The sequence below is a fragment of the Helianthus annuus genome, chromosome 16 (assembly GCF_002127325.2).
Source record: "Helianthus annuus cultivar XRQ/B chromosome 16, HanXRQr2.0-SUNRISE, whole genome shotgun sequence".
NCBI classification, from domain to species: domain Eukaryota; kingdom Viridiplantae; phylum Streptophyta; class Magnoliopsida; order Asterales; family Asteraceae; genus Helianthus; species Helianthus annuus.
The window spans coordinates 154654932-154672395 of NC_035448.2; the positions used below are offsets into that span (position 1 = coordinate 154654932).

The 17464-nt window shown below is 41.8% G+C and overlaps 1 protein-coding gene across 3 annotated transcripts; it reads right to left on the bottom strand.

Moving 5' to 3' along the window:
- Nucleotides 1-11398: 11398 nt before the first annotated feature.
- LOC110916505 (malate dehydrogenase, cytoplasmic) lies at nt 11399-14240 on the bottom strand. 3 transcript variants are annotated; one of them, XM_022161222.2, is made up of 8 exons: nt 14065-14240; nt 13683-13869; nt 13302-13460; nt 13027-13199; nt 12669-12946; nt 12000-12135; nt 11724-11835; nt 11399-11598 (listed from the first exon to the last, which is right to left on the bottom strand). In XM_022161222.2, exons 2-8 carry the CDS (start codon nt 13819-13821, stop codon nt 11504-11506), a joined length of 1092 nt encoding a protein of 363 aa, XP_022016914.1. In that variant the 5' UTR covers nt 13822-13869; nt 14065-14240; the 3' UTR covers nt 11399-11503. The 3 variants fall into 3 exon arrangements, with proteins under 3 accessions (XP_022016914.1, XP_022016915.1, XP_022016913.1); XM_022161223.2 differs by lacking the exon at nt 13683-13869 and having other exon boundaries at nt 14065-14238; XM_022161221.2 differs by lacking the exon at nt 14065-14240 and having other exon boundaries at nt 13683-14001.
- Nucleotides 14241-17464: the final 3224 nt, after the last annotated feature.

A 17464-nucleotide genomic window follows, 5' to 3' on the forward strand; every position in this document is an offset into this window, starting at 1 on the left:
TCTTGCCATCTTTAGACCTGTCAATCATAGCAACACTCTCTTTCGGGCCATCGTCACACACTCGAGAATAACTCGTGTTAGTAACAAAATCCCATGAACAAGTATTTATAAATGAATAATCAAAAGAATGTGAAAGGAAGTCAATAGAAAGCTTACGGCTCCCGTATGTCATATCAACTGTACCTTTCCAGCAACAGATCTGAGCATCTGCAGTGGCCAAGAATGGTCTGCCATGTATCACCCTCAGTTGTTCCTTCTCTGTATATGGATCTAAGACAACAAAATCTTCATGATAATTAAAGTCACCTACCTTTACAGTCAATCCCTTCAAAATCCCTCGGGGCCTTCCTCGTGAGTATTCAGCTAAAACCATAGGATCATTAACCTGTTGCAATGGGCCCAAATCATACCTGTCATAAATATACCCGGGAAGAACACTCATACTAACTGCAAAATTCAATGAAGCGTTATCTGTCTTGAGATCCCCAAGTTGAATTGGGATGAGCTGTTCCCCTGGATCTCTATCTGTCTCTGATCCAGCATCCTCAACCAGGCTAACTGTAGCTTTTCTTTCTGCAAAATTGTCAAACTGATTAGTTAGTTGTTCAATTCGCTGGTTAAGTGATTCATTAATATTTTGCTGTTCCTTGAGAGACTGGGTGAGTTCCTCTACATGCTTGAGGAGGGTTTTGAATAACTCTAAAATCTTATCTTCCTCAATTGCGTTTCGATTCTGCTCGTTACCGCCTTTATTGGATTGATTGTAATTTTGATATCCTCTGGAGCCATGATCCGGGTGGTAAGAACGTGGACAATCTTGAACCCAGTGATTGTGACTCCCGCAACATGAGCATGCTTCAGCATCATAATCCCATTCCATAGTTGCTGCACAAGTAACAAACTAAAAGTAGTACTGAAAAAAAAATAAAAAAAAATAAAAAAAAATCAAATAAAAGATATAACACTAAGCGCACTAGCTCCCCGGCAACGGTGCCATTTTGATGAGGCTGTCGTGGGCCACTCAAAAGAAAAATAACCTAACTTTACCTATAGACAGGGTAAGTCGGGTGTCCAATCCACGAGGAGCATGTGGTTAGTGTTACACTTTTTGTTTGTAAATTTTACTAAACTAACTGATGATTATAAAACTGATATGAAATTTAAAAACACATGAAACAAGTTGCAATTAAGAAAAAGATTGAGTTGTAATAAACAATGATGAGAAAAGGTGATCACTCCGGGATTCAGATTCTGTAGTTACTAATAACCTAGTTCTGATTTTATTGGATGCCATTGATTGAATAGTAAATCTGTCACATCTACCAATTACCTATGCAGTTCAAAATCTTAATATTAATTGATCAGAGAAATATTAAAACAAACATTCATAGGAAACATACAATCAACAAAAGCATAATTGGATTCAAAACACGATTATAACTCTAACTGTCACTCAGGATTTGTCTGTCACACAAATAATATAATCATGTAAATAGTCGGCTGTCACCCGACTACAAATCCAAATCTCAATACAAAACAGAAACTAGAATTAAAAGTGTCTAACAAGAATCATTCACCCGAAGTGTTCACGAAGGATTTAGCCGCTCATCTCGGTTGATTGATCTTCGCCATGGTTGAAACCCTTCTGTCTGCCGTCGAAGATGATGTGATCGTATTTCTTGAAAAACCGATCCTTCTTATATCACGACCCACAATTAATAATAATAACCCCACAAGTCCCTTCCAAAACAATTGTCTACATGTGCCTCTCGAAACCCAAGTCAGCCGCAACTATCTCAAAAGTCGGCCCACAATGATGATGTTTTTGATGTACATGTGCCGTCCACAATTAAGCCCACTTGTGATTTTGTTGTGTGATGTTTTCTGCCGTCAAAAAAATAGGCCCGAGCCCAATTCAAGAAACAAAGACTAAAAGTCTCCTCCACATGTATGCGTGTGTTGGTGATGATCAGTGGTATTATGACCATTTAAAAATAAAGCATCTTTCACACATGTGTTCCCTGTTCCTCCTTGTCTACGTGTATATATATGTTTTCATCTTTGAAGAAATTAATTAATGCATGCCTCCCATAAAGTCACATGGATGGATGATGATGTAATGATTGATATTAACTGAAATCCCATATGTCTTGTACATCCAAACCATCAATTTGACCCGGAACATATCCGAGCACTTCCAACGACTGCACTCATCAATCTTACATGCTTCGCTTTATCTTTAAACCCCATAACTTAACCAAATTCACTTGTTTTACCTGCAAACATACAATCACTCGCAATAAGCTAATTCCAGGCATATAGTCATATAAAACAAGCTAAACCACATAAGATAAACACTTCAACACCCATGTTTTACACTCTCCATCAGGCTTCGACTGGTGAGCCCTGACAAACATGAATTCACGTACGCCATACGTCTAGATTTCAGGAGCACGAACAATGAAGCAGAGTATGAAGCTTTTCTTGCCGGTTTAAGATTGGCAATCAAAATGGGAGTCAAACACATCGAAGCGCATGTAGATTCCATGTTAGTGGCCGGACAAATTAACGGCCAATACGAAGCCAAAGGAGATGTAATGGCGCTCTATCTGAGTCAAGCAAAGACGCTGCTACAAACCTTCTATTCCTACAAGGTGCAACACATAAACAGAAGCGAGAACAAACCAGCAGACGCACTGAGTAAACTCGCATCTACAAGCTTTCAACACCTTGCAAAGGATGTGCGCATAGAAGTTTTAAGCAACCCATCTGTTCCACTTTGGGAAGTATGCGTCATCCAGACGGGGACAACGTCTTGGATGACTCCAATAATCATGTATCTTCAGTCCGGGATACTCCCCGAGAACAAAGCCGAAGCGAGGAAAATCCAGTACAAGGCCGAGCATTATCAGATGGCCGACGGAATTTTATACCGAAAGTGATACCTTGGCCCATTGTTGAGATGTGTTGACGTTGAAGACGCAAACTATTTGATCAGAGAGGTGCATGAAAGAATCTGTGGTATACATGCCGGGCCAAGAATGGTAGTGGCAAAGTGATGAACGCCGGGTACTAATGGCCCGGGATGCATTTAGACGCGGTGAAAGAGCTGAGGAAATGCAGCGGATGCCAAAGACATGCTCCCAAGACGATGCGCCCCAAAAACGAATTGGTACCAGCCACAACCGCGTGGCCCTTTCAGCAATGGGGAATAGACATGGTCGGCCCTTTCCCAGAAGCCCCAGGAGCGGTCAAATAAAATAATAGTCGCGGTTGACTATTTTACCAAGTGGGTAGAGGCAAAGGCACTTGCATCAACCACGTCAACCGTCGTCAAGAGATTCATATGGGAACAAATTATATGCCGTTTTGGCCTACCGCTAAGAATCATCACTGACAATGGAACAAACTTCGCTGCAGACGACCTCGAACGATGGTTCAAAGAATTGCACATCGAACACACCTTCTCTTCGGTTGCGCACCCGCAAGGGAACGGTCAAGTAGAAGCAGTTAACAAAAGCATTGTCGATGGGATCAAGGCAAGGCAATGAGAGAAAAGAAGGGGCTGGGTCGATGAGCTGCCCAGCATACTGTGGGCCCATAGAACAATGCCAACAACAAGCAACGGCGAAACACCGTTCAGTCTAGTTTATGGGTCAGAAGCAGGAATACCAGTAGAAATCGGATTGCCATCTCCATGAATGCTTTCCATGAACTTAATCGACAACGAAGAAAAAAGGAGGATCGACCTGGACCTCCTAGAAGAAAGAAGAGAGATTGCGGCAATCAACGAAGCGAAATACAAAACGAAGCTGGAGAAATATTATAACTCAAAAGTCTGAGTCTGCACCTTCAACCCAGGGGAGTACGTCCTAAGAGACAACGAGGCTTCAAACGCCGAGAAACCTGGAAAACTGGCTCCCAAATGGGAAGGCCCATACGTTATAGACGCAGTGCTCGGAAAGGGTGCCTACAAGCTACGCACCATCGACAACAAAGAGGTTCCACGAACTTGGAACGCTCAACAGCTAAGAAGGTGTTATATGTAACAGAACCATGTAATTCCGATGGCTAAATCGCCGACACATTTATCGTAATACAAGAAGTGTTTGGCTATCTTTATATTTTGCAAATTTCCTGTCATAACTGCATATATTACTTTGGGCGTACACGAAAACATCAACGGCTCGACCATAGGAAACTCTGTAGACCTCCAAGGCTCGTCACAACCAAGTGCACAGCCGGGTCAGAAACACAACTAAAGCCTACAAAACGCCAAAACAAAACTTCGTGCCCACACAAACACGAAAACATCGACATCTAGGTAAATAAACATTGTAAGGCTCCCAGAGCTGAACACAGCTGAGCTCACACAATAACCTGCAACTCGATCACTTCGTAGTCACGAATAAACTCATGCGCAAATACGACAGAATAAACGTTATCATTAACACAGCATGAACCTGTCAGCACCATCATTCATTCGTGACACCTAATCAAAGTAATTTTACATGCACATATTATGACGATAACAAAATTCGCATAAAAACAAAGCAAATATTAACATACTAAAGGTCAAGCATGATCAGTTGTTCACAAACATAACAGGTAAACCAAAAATAAAATTGTTCACAAGTCACCAAAAATTACAAGGCCATTTAAGGCCATACGCGGCACACAGGCCGGAATCCTTCACTTAGGATGGCTAGTACCTGCGCCTCCCGCCGCGCCTGCTTCATCCCCAAGAGCCTTTTTTAACAAGGCAACAATATCAACTTTCCTAGCTAGCTTCTCAGCAGCTTTAACAACGGCAAATTCCAAGGAGGAAAACTCTTTGCGTTTTGCAGCATACCTGCCATCACAATCCTCCGCGTAAAGCTCAAAGTGGTGGTCCTTCTGCTTATTAATAGTCGCAGCTTTACCCTCAGAGTAGCCATACTTCCGACCACTATTGTATCCTGCCTGACCCAATTCAAACATATACGTGGCAAGTTCAGGAGAATTCACAATACGGTCAGCAAGCTGCAAACAAGCAAACCACAACATAAGAGGAATCGTCAAAAATACGAAAAAAGAAACGAAAATAAGCGAAGGAAGTTACCAAAGGCACCGCGCGCGAAAGCAACCATCTGCAATCAGCAGATACCTCCTCAACAAGGCCATCAGAAGCTGCACATTCAGAAGTCTTTTCCTCGAGAAGCTTTCCAGTAGCCTCACACTCGGAAAATTTTTGCTTAACAAGGAGCTCCAGCTTGTCGATACGAGCAACATATTCTTTCTCTCGCTTCTCAAACGCAGCACGCGCCTGATGCGCTTCATCAGCAAGCTCCTTCTTTTCACCAGGAAACCGAACAATCGCATCGCGCTGAGATTGCATCTCAGCATTAGTACGTTCACAGGCCGTTTCCCAGTCTTTCTGCTTTTGAATGTTAACCTGTTTCTGTTCCTTAAGCTTCTTCTCGGCATCAGCAAGCCTCCATTGCAAACCTTTCTTTTCAGCATTGAATTTTTCTCTCTCCTCAGCTAACGCCCTCTTCGCATCCTCAAACTCAGCAGTCTCTTCCCCCATCAATCGCCATTCACGAACAATTTCTTGGGAAGTGGCAAAGAAATTAACTCCAGAACGCACGTGATTATCCAACAAAGCAAAACGATTGTGTCGCCTCTGGAACATCCTCTCAGCAGGAGGAAGAGACATAGAAAAGAAGTCATGACAGTTGCCCAAATCATTCATCCGGGAACCTTGAGTAAGATTCCAGCGAGGGGCGTGCGGCAAGTCATCACAAGCTGGGTTGTGAGTATCCCAGGAATCAGCTTGGACATTCTCAAACTGCGGGCTACGAACAACACCAGAAGTAGCACCACCATCACCTGGGATGCGCTTGCTATAGATAGTCTGGCGCGGGGTGGCCTCACTGGATTCCACCTCGGTCTCAGCGCCCTTACCCCTATCACCAACACCTTCACCACCTGCACTTCCATCAGCACCACCTGACATATCGCCACCACCTTCACCCACATTCTCGGCAACTGCCTCATCTTCTTTCTTCTTCCTCTCGGAATCATCACGAGGAGGGGTCAAGCCAATTGTCCTCGACGGAGAAGAAGCAGGGGGAGTAATCTCTGAAATATCCAACTTACGAGGTTTTTTGCCAGACTTGACTCCTGTCATAAAACAACCATAACAATTAAAAGTAAGTCGAAGAAACATAGAAGAAATATACAACTACAAAACCACTACCAGTAGGGGCAGAAGCAGCAAAAATCTCCTCCAAGAGATTTCCGCGACCTCCACTAAAAATACCCATGTCAATCTCAGACTCGGAGGGAGCAGGAGGAACATCCTTATGGAGTTTGGCTTTTTTCGAAGCAAGAAGAGCAGCGGCCTGCTCGTCAAGTTTGCGCTTCTTATCTTCAAGCGCTTTCTTCTTCATCATATCCGTCAAAGTAGACTGATCATCCAGGTCAGACTCACGCGCTTTCTCACCAGCTCCTAAACCAGACAACGTATCAGAGACAACCACATAATCTAGACAAGGAAGAGTAGAGGGTCGCTTACGAGAAGTACCAGCCGTTTTGCCCTCAACCCTCTTCTCCCATTTCTCAGGCTTATCAGCTTTTGTCTTTCTTCTCATCTCCACTTGAGCAGAAGGGTCAACAGCTACCTCTGCATCGTCACCAACAACCTCATGAACAGGCTCATTAACAACGGCCTGCGCGGTACCTGCACGCGCGCAACGAGAAGTTAGACCTTCAAAGGACTTGTCGGAACTTCCACTCGAGAGAACAACAACTTCCTCTCGAATAGGGTCAATGGGGTCATCTTCATCATCTTCACCTAAAGCGACATTGGCGTATCTAGCCAAGCTCTCATCAGATGGGTGCAAGAAACGGCCTCGAATTTGGTCTAACCACACCGGCTTCCCATCCTCCTGGATGGCCTCCACCATGGCACCCGCGGCCTTTGGGTGCAAAACATTTATCAAACTGTATCCAACTGCAAAAGACAAAGGAATAAGGAATAGCACACACAAAAAAAAAAAGTGATAATTCAAAAATACTTCAAGAAAATCACATACATTTGCCTTGGTAACCGTAAACCGGAACACCCAAGGGATTCTTTGGTGCCCATAACAAACTCATTCCCGCACCAACCAAGGCCATCTCCTCCAACTGAGCAACAGCAGTTGCCTTGTGTGTTATCTTCTTGTACCAATCTTGTGCAGCATAACCCGCCAAAACATCTACCTTCGGGATCCCTTCACTCAGCAACCGGTAATGCATATCAATGGGAATAACACCACGACGAATGTAGAAGAACTTTTGCTTCCAATCGTGCAAGCTCTTCAGAGGAACGGAACAAACAGGAGAAACACCCGTCCGGGCATTGAAAGAATAAAAACCATTGGTATAGGTAACACTATAGAAGACGTTGAACATCTCAAACGTCGGCTCAAGACTGTGGGCTTTACAAACGAATTCAAAATGAGTAATACGCGGAAGTCCAATCGCGTTAATTTGGGAAATATGAAGCCCATAATTCCTCAACACCGAGGCAGTAAACTTAGTAATTGGAAGCCTAAAGTTACCAACCCGGAAGAATGCAGCATATAGAGTCAAGTATCCCGGAGGTGCGTCCACGGCGGTGGAACCAGCAGTCGGATATTGGGCCCCCACTCAGGGCGAAAACCCATTCCTTGCACCTAGTTGTGGAATTCCTCTTCCTTCCACCCAATGACTGCCTGATCAGGGCCAGGAGGAGCTTTCCCTTTATTCTTCCTCTTCTTCTGGGAAGGATTTGCACCAGACATAGTGAAGATGATACGAAGTTAAACGAAAGTATTCAAACAAAGGAAGAAGAAAAGATGAAGGAGATGGAGAAAACCAAACTTCAAAAATTTGAAAGTAAGGAAAGAAGAAGGAATCGCCTCCTATTTATACCCATCGCATATAATGCGATGGGTAGTGGGCCGTCAGAGTCCAGGAAAAAGCAACCAATGGGGGAGAGACATGTCAGAAGAGAGAGAAGACGCCACCTCTTTTTTCGGGAGCATGGGTAACAGGGCCTGACAACGTGACAGAAAAGTAACTGACGGGAACTGAAAAGGCACCTGTTCACCTCCGATAAGACAGGGACACCAGACAGTCACACCAACATTCCCCCCAAGACAACAAAACTTCCATTGGAAGGAAACAACAAGTGCCACACGCAATGCGCCATGCACCCATTTGGCTCAACTTTTTAAGTTGCCAAAACCCATGCGCCATGCGTCCATTTGGCTCAACTTTTTTAAAGTTGCCAAAACCCATGCGCCATGCGTCCATTTGGCTCAACTTTTTTAAGTTGCCAAAACCCATGGGCCATGCGTCCATTTGGCTCAACTTTTTTTTAGTTGCCAAAACCCATGCGCCATGCGTCCATTTGGCTCAACTTTTTTAAAGTTGCCAAAACCCATGCGCCATGCGTCCATTTGGCTCAACTTTTTAAAGTTGCCAAAACCCATGCGCCACGCGTCCATATGGCTCAACTTTTTTAAGTTGCCAAAACCCATGCGTCATGCGTCCATTTGGCTCAACTTTTTTAAGTCGTCAAATTCCACGCGCCATACAAACCGCCACAAAAACACACTACCCTTATAAGTCCAAAATCCCTCCTAGACGATCAACTCAACTAGAAGGCACACTGGACTGGGGGGACTTGAAGAGGTATGGTCCCAATTCCCTGCCTACATGACAGGGACCACACCACTTTTTGAGCATACATGGCGCCCACATCAGCAAAGCAATCCAGAAGCTTCTAGAAACTTCTGGAAGACGCCAAGGTGGCACCAAAGATGCTCCATCCGACAAAAAGGACAACACGTGTCACCAGTCGCAGAACGCCACATAGGCCGGCGACAAATCAGGGGGCAGAGCTGACAACGCCAGTACAAGGTTTCCAGCATGGACAAACGTAAGCGCGCCACGTGTACCACTACACCGGCTATGGCATAGCAGACCAAGAGGATATTCCCCTTGGTCGGACAGCTGGCGCGCAACCACAGCTGGCACAGCTGCTCCTCCCTTCTTCACCCTCCGGCTATAAATAGGACCCTTCATCATTCAGGTTCAGGATCTTTTGCTCTCTATTCTCACACACTAAACACACACTGTTTATTCTCCCTCAGAACAGTACTTATTCTCACGCCGGAGCCTGGTTAAGAGGGAAACCTCCATATTCCCCTCTTAACGAGACTGACGGTGTTGCTGTTTTGCAAGATCTAGGTCATTTCTGCGAGTAAGATAAGAGATTAAACCCACAGAAGGAATAACCCCACAGATTAACCTCATTGTTAGCCTGTGTTTCATCACTCTACAATACACGCATACATAGGAAGAAAGGAGGCAGCCAACATTGAAAAGACAGGCACATGCAAGTCAAGAAAATTTATATCAAAAGAACAGAAGGTCTAAAACGTAACCTATGGTTTAAACCGTAGGCTACGGTTGAAGTTATAAGAAGGCAGCACATGCTGGACGTAAAGCCAATCATCAATCACTTTTGTGGGAATTGTTTTGGATGGCACATGCAAGGAAGGAACAATTATCATCAGGTGAAGGTTAGGGAGAAACAAAAGAAATGGGCCGACATATTGCACATGGGCCGGCTTGGCAGACATTGGGCAGCTATAGTTGAAAAATATATGGACTGTTATTGGAGGAGACTTTTGTTTTGTTTTCTTTGGATTGGGCCGCACATGTGAAGAGGCTTTGTCCACAAGTCAACAACAAACATGAGGACTAGGTTTGGCGGCAGACATCATCAACATAATACATTATCATCAAGACGAGGATCATCATCTTGACCGCAGTGGATGAACCCACCATCATGAGCGGCTAGTCATCTAATGGTTTCCTTCGGATGGAGGGTTTTTATAAGTTAGGTGAAACTATGTGTTTGGTACAATCGTTTTAATTTGGTGATCTAAGCATTCGATGCTTTTCACCATTGATTTTGATTCATTGGTTGTAAACAGTTACATTTATTTAAACCTTAATTTCTAAGCATTCAGTTCCCGAGAGTTCTAGTAATTGGGATATATTTGACATGGGGTTAGGGTTTGTAAATTGTAATTGATAATCATTCGATAACCTCCCGTTATGTATGGACCGGAGTACTTAGTCGTTGGTTATCACAATTAGTTAATCAAAATTAACACCTATGTCTATGTAGGTAACGATTAAACACATAGTTGAAGTTAATTGCAAAACCTGAAATCTGGAGGAACCATCTTCTCTCCTGTTTGATTTAAACCTTAGTTTTTATTCGTTAATTTAGCTATTTCTCATAATCAAACAAACCGAGTTTCTAATTCAGTAATAGTTAATTAACACTTAGCATAATAACACTTTCCACAATCCTCTTCTGGTTCGATATTCGACTTACTCTAGCTACTAGTTTATTTCGGTTTTTGCATGTCACTAACGACAGACATCAATTTGTAAATTCTGAAAAAAAAAAACATTTTATTATTAAAATTTGTAAGAAAAATGTGTTGGCTCGAGCTCAAAATTTTAGCTCGTTAAGGTTAAGATAAACGAGCCAATCCGAGTTGTCGTTGAACTAGTTAAGCATCCCTACATGTGACACCATCGTGTATAGATTCATGTATACTTTAGGGTTTAGGCGGGTTAAAATAGAGGTGCACAAAACAGGTTTTTTTTTTTACAACCGGGTCCGGGTTTGTTCAACAAAGTCAACAACCGGTTCCGGGTACGCTCGGAGTTTTGACCAGTTTGGCCGAGTTTTTTTTTTTTTTTTTTATTTGGGGGGTGGGGGGGTGTATTGAATGGTTCGGGTCCGGGTTTTGACCAGGTAAAGGTGGAACCAGTTCCGGGTTGGTTCCTTTTTCTAAACCCGGGTAGGAACTGGGTCCGGGTTTGGTCAACAAAGTCAACAACAGGTTCCGGGTACGTTCGGATTTTTGACCGAGTTTTGACCAGTTTGGCTGAGTTTTTTTTTTGGGTATTGAATGGTTTGGGTCCGGGTTTCGACCGGGTAAAGGTGAAACCGGTTCCGGTGGTTCAGGGTTGGTTCCTTTTTCTAAACCCGGGTCTGAAACTAGTGCATTTACCTATAAATTTCGTTCAAAACAAAAACCCATCATCTTCCATTTCTCCCCCTCTCACTCTCACTCTCTCAAACTCAACCTATGCCCACACATTTTAAATTTGAACCAAAACTGGGATAGGTTCTTTTCACTTGTCACTACAAAGTACAAACTATGATACATAATTTGGTAACTATATTTTGAGGTAATTGTTGTATGTACCTATAAATTTTCAGGTTGTTATTTTTTAAAAGGAAAAAAAGTGTAACAAAGTTGCCCTTTTGGTTATGAACAAGTGAACCTGGAAATGAAGGATAAAATATTAAATTCATAAGTGCAAAAGAGAAATTAATTTATTTATGGTTAATATTAACATTAATTAATAACCACAAGCTTTAATATAAATAAGATTTTCAATGGAGGTAAGAGTAGGCCACTCTTTTCTCTTCAATGAGCTCTCTTTGTAAAGCATCCATCTTCCCCCTAGCAAACTCATCAATCTTTAGTCCTGCACCATTGCAGAATAATTATTTAATTTAATTTCTAATTAATTCCTCATTCCCACATTAAAAAAGTTGAAGTTCATAACCTGTTTACACCATATACAATATAGGATGTTCAATGGAAAAATACCTTGAACGATCGACCATTCGCCTTTCTCACAAGTGACCGGAAAAGAATAAATCAAACCCGGTTGGATGCCATAAGACCCGTCAGAATAAACTCCCATCGACACCCATGTTCCCTGACTCCCGAAATATGAAAATAAAATTAAGATTATAAAATAAATATAAGCTGTTAGCATTGTACTAGGGGACTCATGAGTTTTCCAGTGACGCGATCTCAATGTTATCAATAAAGAAAAAAAAAGGTAAATAAAATGAGGAAAATTTGAAGACAAAACCATACCGTTGGAGTACCGAGAATCCAATCCCGCATATGATCACACACGGAAATTGCAGCAGAAGATGCACAAGACAACCTTCGAGCTTTGACAATAGTTTGACCTCTCGTTTGTACATTTGTGATGAAATTTGTGTTCAACCTGAATCATTAAACATAATCAACAACATAAGTGATCCAAATTTTGAATAAGAGTAAAATGCGATTTTCGTCCCTGAGGTTTGGTCACTTTTGCGATTTTCGTCCAAATGTTTGTTTTTCCGCATATGGATCCAAAAGGTTTGAAATCTTGCCATTTTCATCTGGCTCGTTAACTCCATCGATTTTTTCCGTTAAATCAAGGGTATTTTCGTTCTTTTTGTTAACTTAAAGGGCAATTCGGTCTTTTGAATACTTGTACATAAAGTGAAAAAGAGCGAATAGCCCTTTAAGTTAACAAAAAAGACGGAAATACCCCTGACTTAACTGAGAAAAATGGATGGAGTTAACGATCCGGATGAAAATGGAAAGATTTCAAACCTTTTGGATCCAAATGCGAAAAAACAAACCTTTGGACGGAAGTCGCAAAACTGACCAAACCTCAGGGACGAAAATGGCATTTTACTCTTTGAATAAAGTTATAAATTTTAGAGAGTTTAAAGCTATAGAATATATAATTATATAAATAACACCTACCAATGATCATCATCAATAAGTTCTTTCACAGATTCATGTCCTACACCAGTATTGACTGTAGCATGATTGGCGTCTGGATATAGATTCGAAGAGTGATTTCCCCAAATTATAACGTTTTTTACATCACCGACATTTACATTTAATTTCTCTGCTATCTGGTTTAACGCACGATTATGATCTAATCTTGTGAGGGATGTAATATTCTCTTCTGGGATCGAAGGTGCATATTCTTTCAAGATTAGTGCATTTGTATTTGCAGGATTAGCGACCACAAGCACCTGCCAAAATTTGTCTTTTATTTTTATATATATATTTTTTTTTTCAATTTTCACCTATCAAATAAACAATAGACACAAACCTTGCAATCTGGATCAGCATGCTGTTCCAAAGCCGAAGCTTGAGCTTTATATATAGCAACATTACTAAATATTAAATCTTTGTTATCATCTTTTCTATGAGGGAATCCACCGAGCATTATTGCAACATCAACACCTTTACAAGCTTCAATAACATCACTTGTCGCAATAACACCTACAAGACACATAAAAAAATTCTTCAAGAAGTCAAACAAAATTCGTTTTCGTATTTTTTTATAAACGACTGTACATGAACATTGATGTGTTGAATATTAACCTTTAAGAAGAGGGAAAGCTCCGTCCATCAATTCCATTTTTACCCCTATTAACGTTTCAGCATTTGGCTCGATATCAAGCATGTGTATAATTACAGGTTGATCTCGACCCAACATTGCCCCTCTCGCAATCATCGGAAGTAGGGCATAGCCTATTTGACCTGATACATAAGTTGATTTTTATTTTTTAATTACTTACAAGAATCAAGAAACGAGCATGTAACGATACAATGAAAACTAGACACTACTCGTTAACATATTTTATTAGTTTTCTTTTCAAAAAGCTAAGAACTTTGTTGCAAAAGAAGTTTGTAAGACCAAACTCGAAGATTAATTGCGAAAACAACTATGCAAGCAGACTTGATAGTTGGTCAAGAACATGCCTGCAGCCCCAGTAACAAGCACAATAAGAGGATCTTTTTCAACATCCACAAAGCTCCATAAGTATCTAATGATCCTCCAAGACAGATACAAACAAACCAAAACAATCACAATTTTCTGAATCCAATCCAAAGCTTCCATTTGATTATCCAGTCAAAACAAACAGTGAAGACACGATGGAATGACACCCTGTATGGAACCAAAGCTTATTTATACAAAATCAAACCCATTTCTCACAGAAGGAATTTATCAAACACCTGGTGTGCAAGGCAAAGAAACCCAAGAAACCTCAATTGAGGAATACAAATACAAAACCCAGAAGCCATGCAATGCAATTAATGGTTTCGTGATGATAAAGAAAAGCATTAGATGAGGAAAAGTTACCGTAAGTCTCGTGATACAACCCAGATGGGGTTCATGGGCATGATTCTGAAACTGGAAACTGATGAATGATAGTATATTGATTTCAAATTGGTGGGAAAGGGGAGCTTGAAGTGATGGTTGATTAATGATCACACGGGTTTTGAACTTTTAAGTAGCAAACATGGACTGTATATATCAAATGATTTGTCACCATCGTCTTCAATGTTGGACACTTATTTATTATGTTAGTACTTTATTACGAGAACTAGTATTAACCCCCTGCGTTGCAGTGGTTGTCATAAAACTGTGTTAAGTAGTAGTAATACTATACCATTGTTAGCGACCACCAACACCGGAAAAGCTCGTAAAAACAAAATAAATAAAAACGGGAAAAAATAACGTCGAGCGAAAAGCAGACATAAAATCTTTGAATAACGCACGCTCGTTGCTGAGAAATTAAACCGAAACGTAAAACATAGAAAAAAAAAACTAAGTCCATCCAGGACCCGCATGTTAGACGAACTTGTCAAACGCAGAAAAATAGATGTGACCCGATAGGCCAGTCAAAATGGAAAAAAATATACGAAAAAACGTTGAACCCACACACATGTTGCGGTGCGTTAACTCACAAAATTTAGAATGAAGCGAAAAACTTGGGAAAGATGAAAAGTATGGTGGACCAACATTGAAAATAAAAAAGAGTTGAAATTAAATTGCAAAAAATGAAAAACTTTGGGTTAAAATAAAAACACAAAGGGTCTAAATTGTAAAATTGAAGTTATTTATTAATTTTAGATAAAGATAAAGATAAAAATAAATGATATCTATATATTGGTTATTAATTAATATTAATATTAAAAGAAATTTATTAGATAAATATAAATAAAATTTATGAGATTGAAGGAAAGAATGACATGTGACATTATTTGAAGTCTTTTATTATAAACTAGGTTAGTTCCCCGTGTAACACACGGGTTCAACAATTTAAACTGTATAAAAAATATTTCTTGTAAATGCAAACCAAAGATGGAGACGTTTATATACCAAATTGACATAAATGAGTTAATATATTAGATTAGATTAGATTTTTAGTTTAAGAAAATAAGAAAATAAAAAAACGAACCATATAGTGTATAGAAAACAAAACCTTTTTAATACAACAGACCTTTTTTATTCACTTTTAACTCTTTTACCCACAAAATTTGGTGAGTAAGACTAAAAAGAATAATATGGTGGCTTCTTAGTTTTTTTAGGATGTCAACTCCTTCTTTCTTTGAATTTTAGTTATCTCTAAGTTTGATGCTTCGTATACAACTTGTTCCAAATAATTAAGTCTAAACTAAATCATATTAAATATATAATTATAGAGGTTTAGTTTAGAGTGAAAAGTAGAAGACCGCATCTGAAGGGGTATGGTCCCAAAAAGCCGCGCAAACCTCTATCAAGGTTGCGTGTGGGACCATACTCCTTATCTTAATAAACTTCCTATCAAGAGTCTCGCGCGAGATACACCACTTTCTGCTATACGTCGCGCGAGGTCCCGCCCACAAGAAGTTCTGATATCAACACTTAGCATACTAAAAGAGCACATAGGCATACTAACCCGCGCGGGGTTAGTTAGATGCTCAACAGGAACCACATAGGAAGGCAGCGCAAGGCTACCTTCAGTGGTACACAAGGTACAAGTGGCAGGGAAAAGAGCCAATGAGCGTCCAGCAGGCTCTGGTCAATCGTGCGCCACGATCGTCTGACGAGAAGTACGTAAGGACGCCTACGTGGCACCAATCAGGGGACGGAGACATCTGTCCCACGATCTCCACTTGTCTGCTGATGGCAGAAGAGCAGCAGGGCCGACAACAACGACACGTGGCTCCAATCAAGGTGCGCCAGCAACGAAGAACTTCTAGAAGCCACTAAACGGTCGACACTAGTGAGACAAAGAGCACATCCGTTGTGTTGTCCATTTCCGGCCCAAGGCCCATCAGCCCATATCCTCTTACACCTCTCCGGCTATAAATAGAGACCTCATTCCACAGGTTAAACATTCTATTCCCTCTACTCCCACTCTTAACACTTGATTATCCTCCCAAAGCAGTTGCTTATTCTCACGCCGGAGCCCGGTTAAGAGGGAAACCCCCACATTCCCCTCTTAACGAGTAACGATGTTTTGTTTTGCAGGATTTAACCTCAAGTCGGAGCTCAAATATTTATAAGAAAATTAACCATTATGATAGAAACATAAACCAAACTGATTAGTCCCCATAATTAGTTCAGTGTTTCTTCATTGGCGCCCACCGATTTTTTCTATAACCATCCTCCTCTTCTTTTATTTGAGCCTTTGACATTTTTTCTTCCTTCGATCATGGCTGGTCAAGGAATCATTCCAGAGTTCGGCTTCGGAGCCAACTCTAACGCGGCGTTAGGTGAGGGAATCCAAAACTTCCAAGCCCAAATCGAAGGAATTGGTGAAGTCAAAGTAACCAATACTGGGGGCCCGCGCGGGAGTATCGCCCGCATCACTCAGACGGTCACCCCAGGAAACAATGAAGGGCCTTCGAACCCAACACCGCCGCAGAATGTTTCGGCATTACTAGGGCTACCAGAAGGCGAGACTCCGGCCTCATGGTATGCCAAGAACATCGCCACTATCAATGCAGCGTACCAGTCGCTGATTGCGCAGCAAGCAGTTTTGACGGCAGAACCGTCCTTGGTGACTCCCCCAAGTCAAGGGGCGCGCCAGATGCCCCCACCGCCCAATCTCCAAGGCAGAATAAACAGGCCTCCCCCTACCAGACGTTTGAGCGTACACGATACGCGCGACACAAGAGGGGAAACGGATAGTTATTACGACTATCCGTCAACCCTTCAACGAGGCCCTGTTCACAGCCGGCTCACGCCGCGCAACATGAACAACGAATGGGAAGAGACAGACCCGCACGATCCAACTTGGGTAGATGACGAGGGTTCGTCAGTCTTTAACCGCTTGCCGAAAAACCACGAGTACTTCAAGCCGAGACAGCACATCGGGTACACAGAAGAAGCTGAGAGATTTCCGCCTGGCATACAGACCAGCGGAAGCTGCGGAACATTCCAAGTTCATCCCGAAAATCGCACTCGCGCCGCTTTCACGAAAAAAGTTACCTCCGACTGTCGGAAAGTTCAATGGATTGACTGATCCTGATGATCACGTCAGAACGTTCACAAGTGTAGGTTGCATGGGAGGTTGGAACATGCCTATGTGGTGTCACTTGTTTATTCAAACTCTTACCGGGGCTGCTCGCGCCTGGTTCGACAGCCTCCCACCAGGGAAGATCAAATCATGGGTAGATTTCAAGACACAGTTCTTGAGCTACTTCAGCCAGCAACGACGCTACCAGCGCGATACTGCTGAAGTAGAAGATATCTGGCGAAGGGATGGTGA

Excerpts from the sequence above, each read along its gene's own strand:
- LOC110916505 (XM_022161222.2), bottom strand. The coding sequence starts at position 13,821 with ATGGAAGCTTTGGATTGGATTCAGAAAATTGTGATTGTTTTGGTTTGT. Across the intron at positions 13,461-13,682 it reads GCTTGTTACTGGGGCTGCAG|GTCAAATAGGCTATGCCCTA; the intron begins GCATGTTCTTGA and ends CTTATGTATCAG. Across the intron at positions 11,836-11,999 it reads GGATTCTCGGTACTCCAACG|GGAACATGGGTGTCGATGGG; the intron begins GTATGGTTTTGT and ends TTCGGGAGTCAG.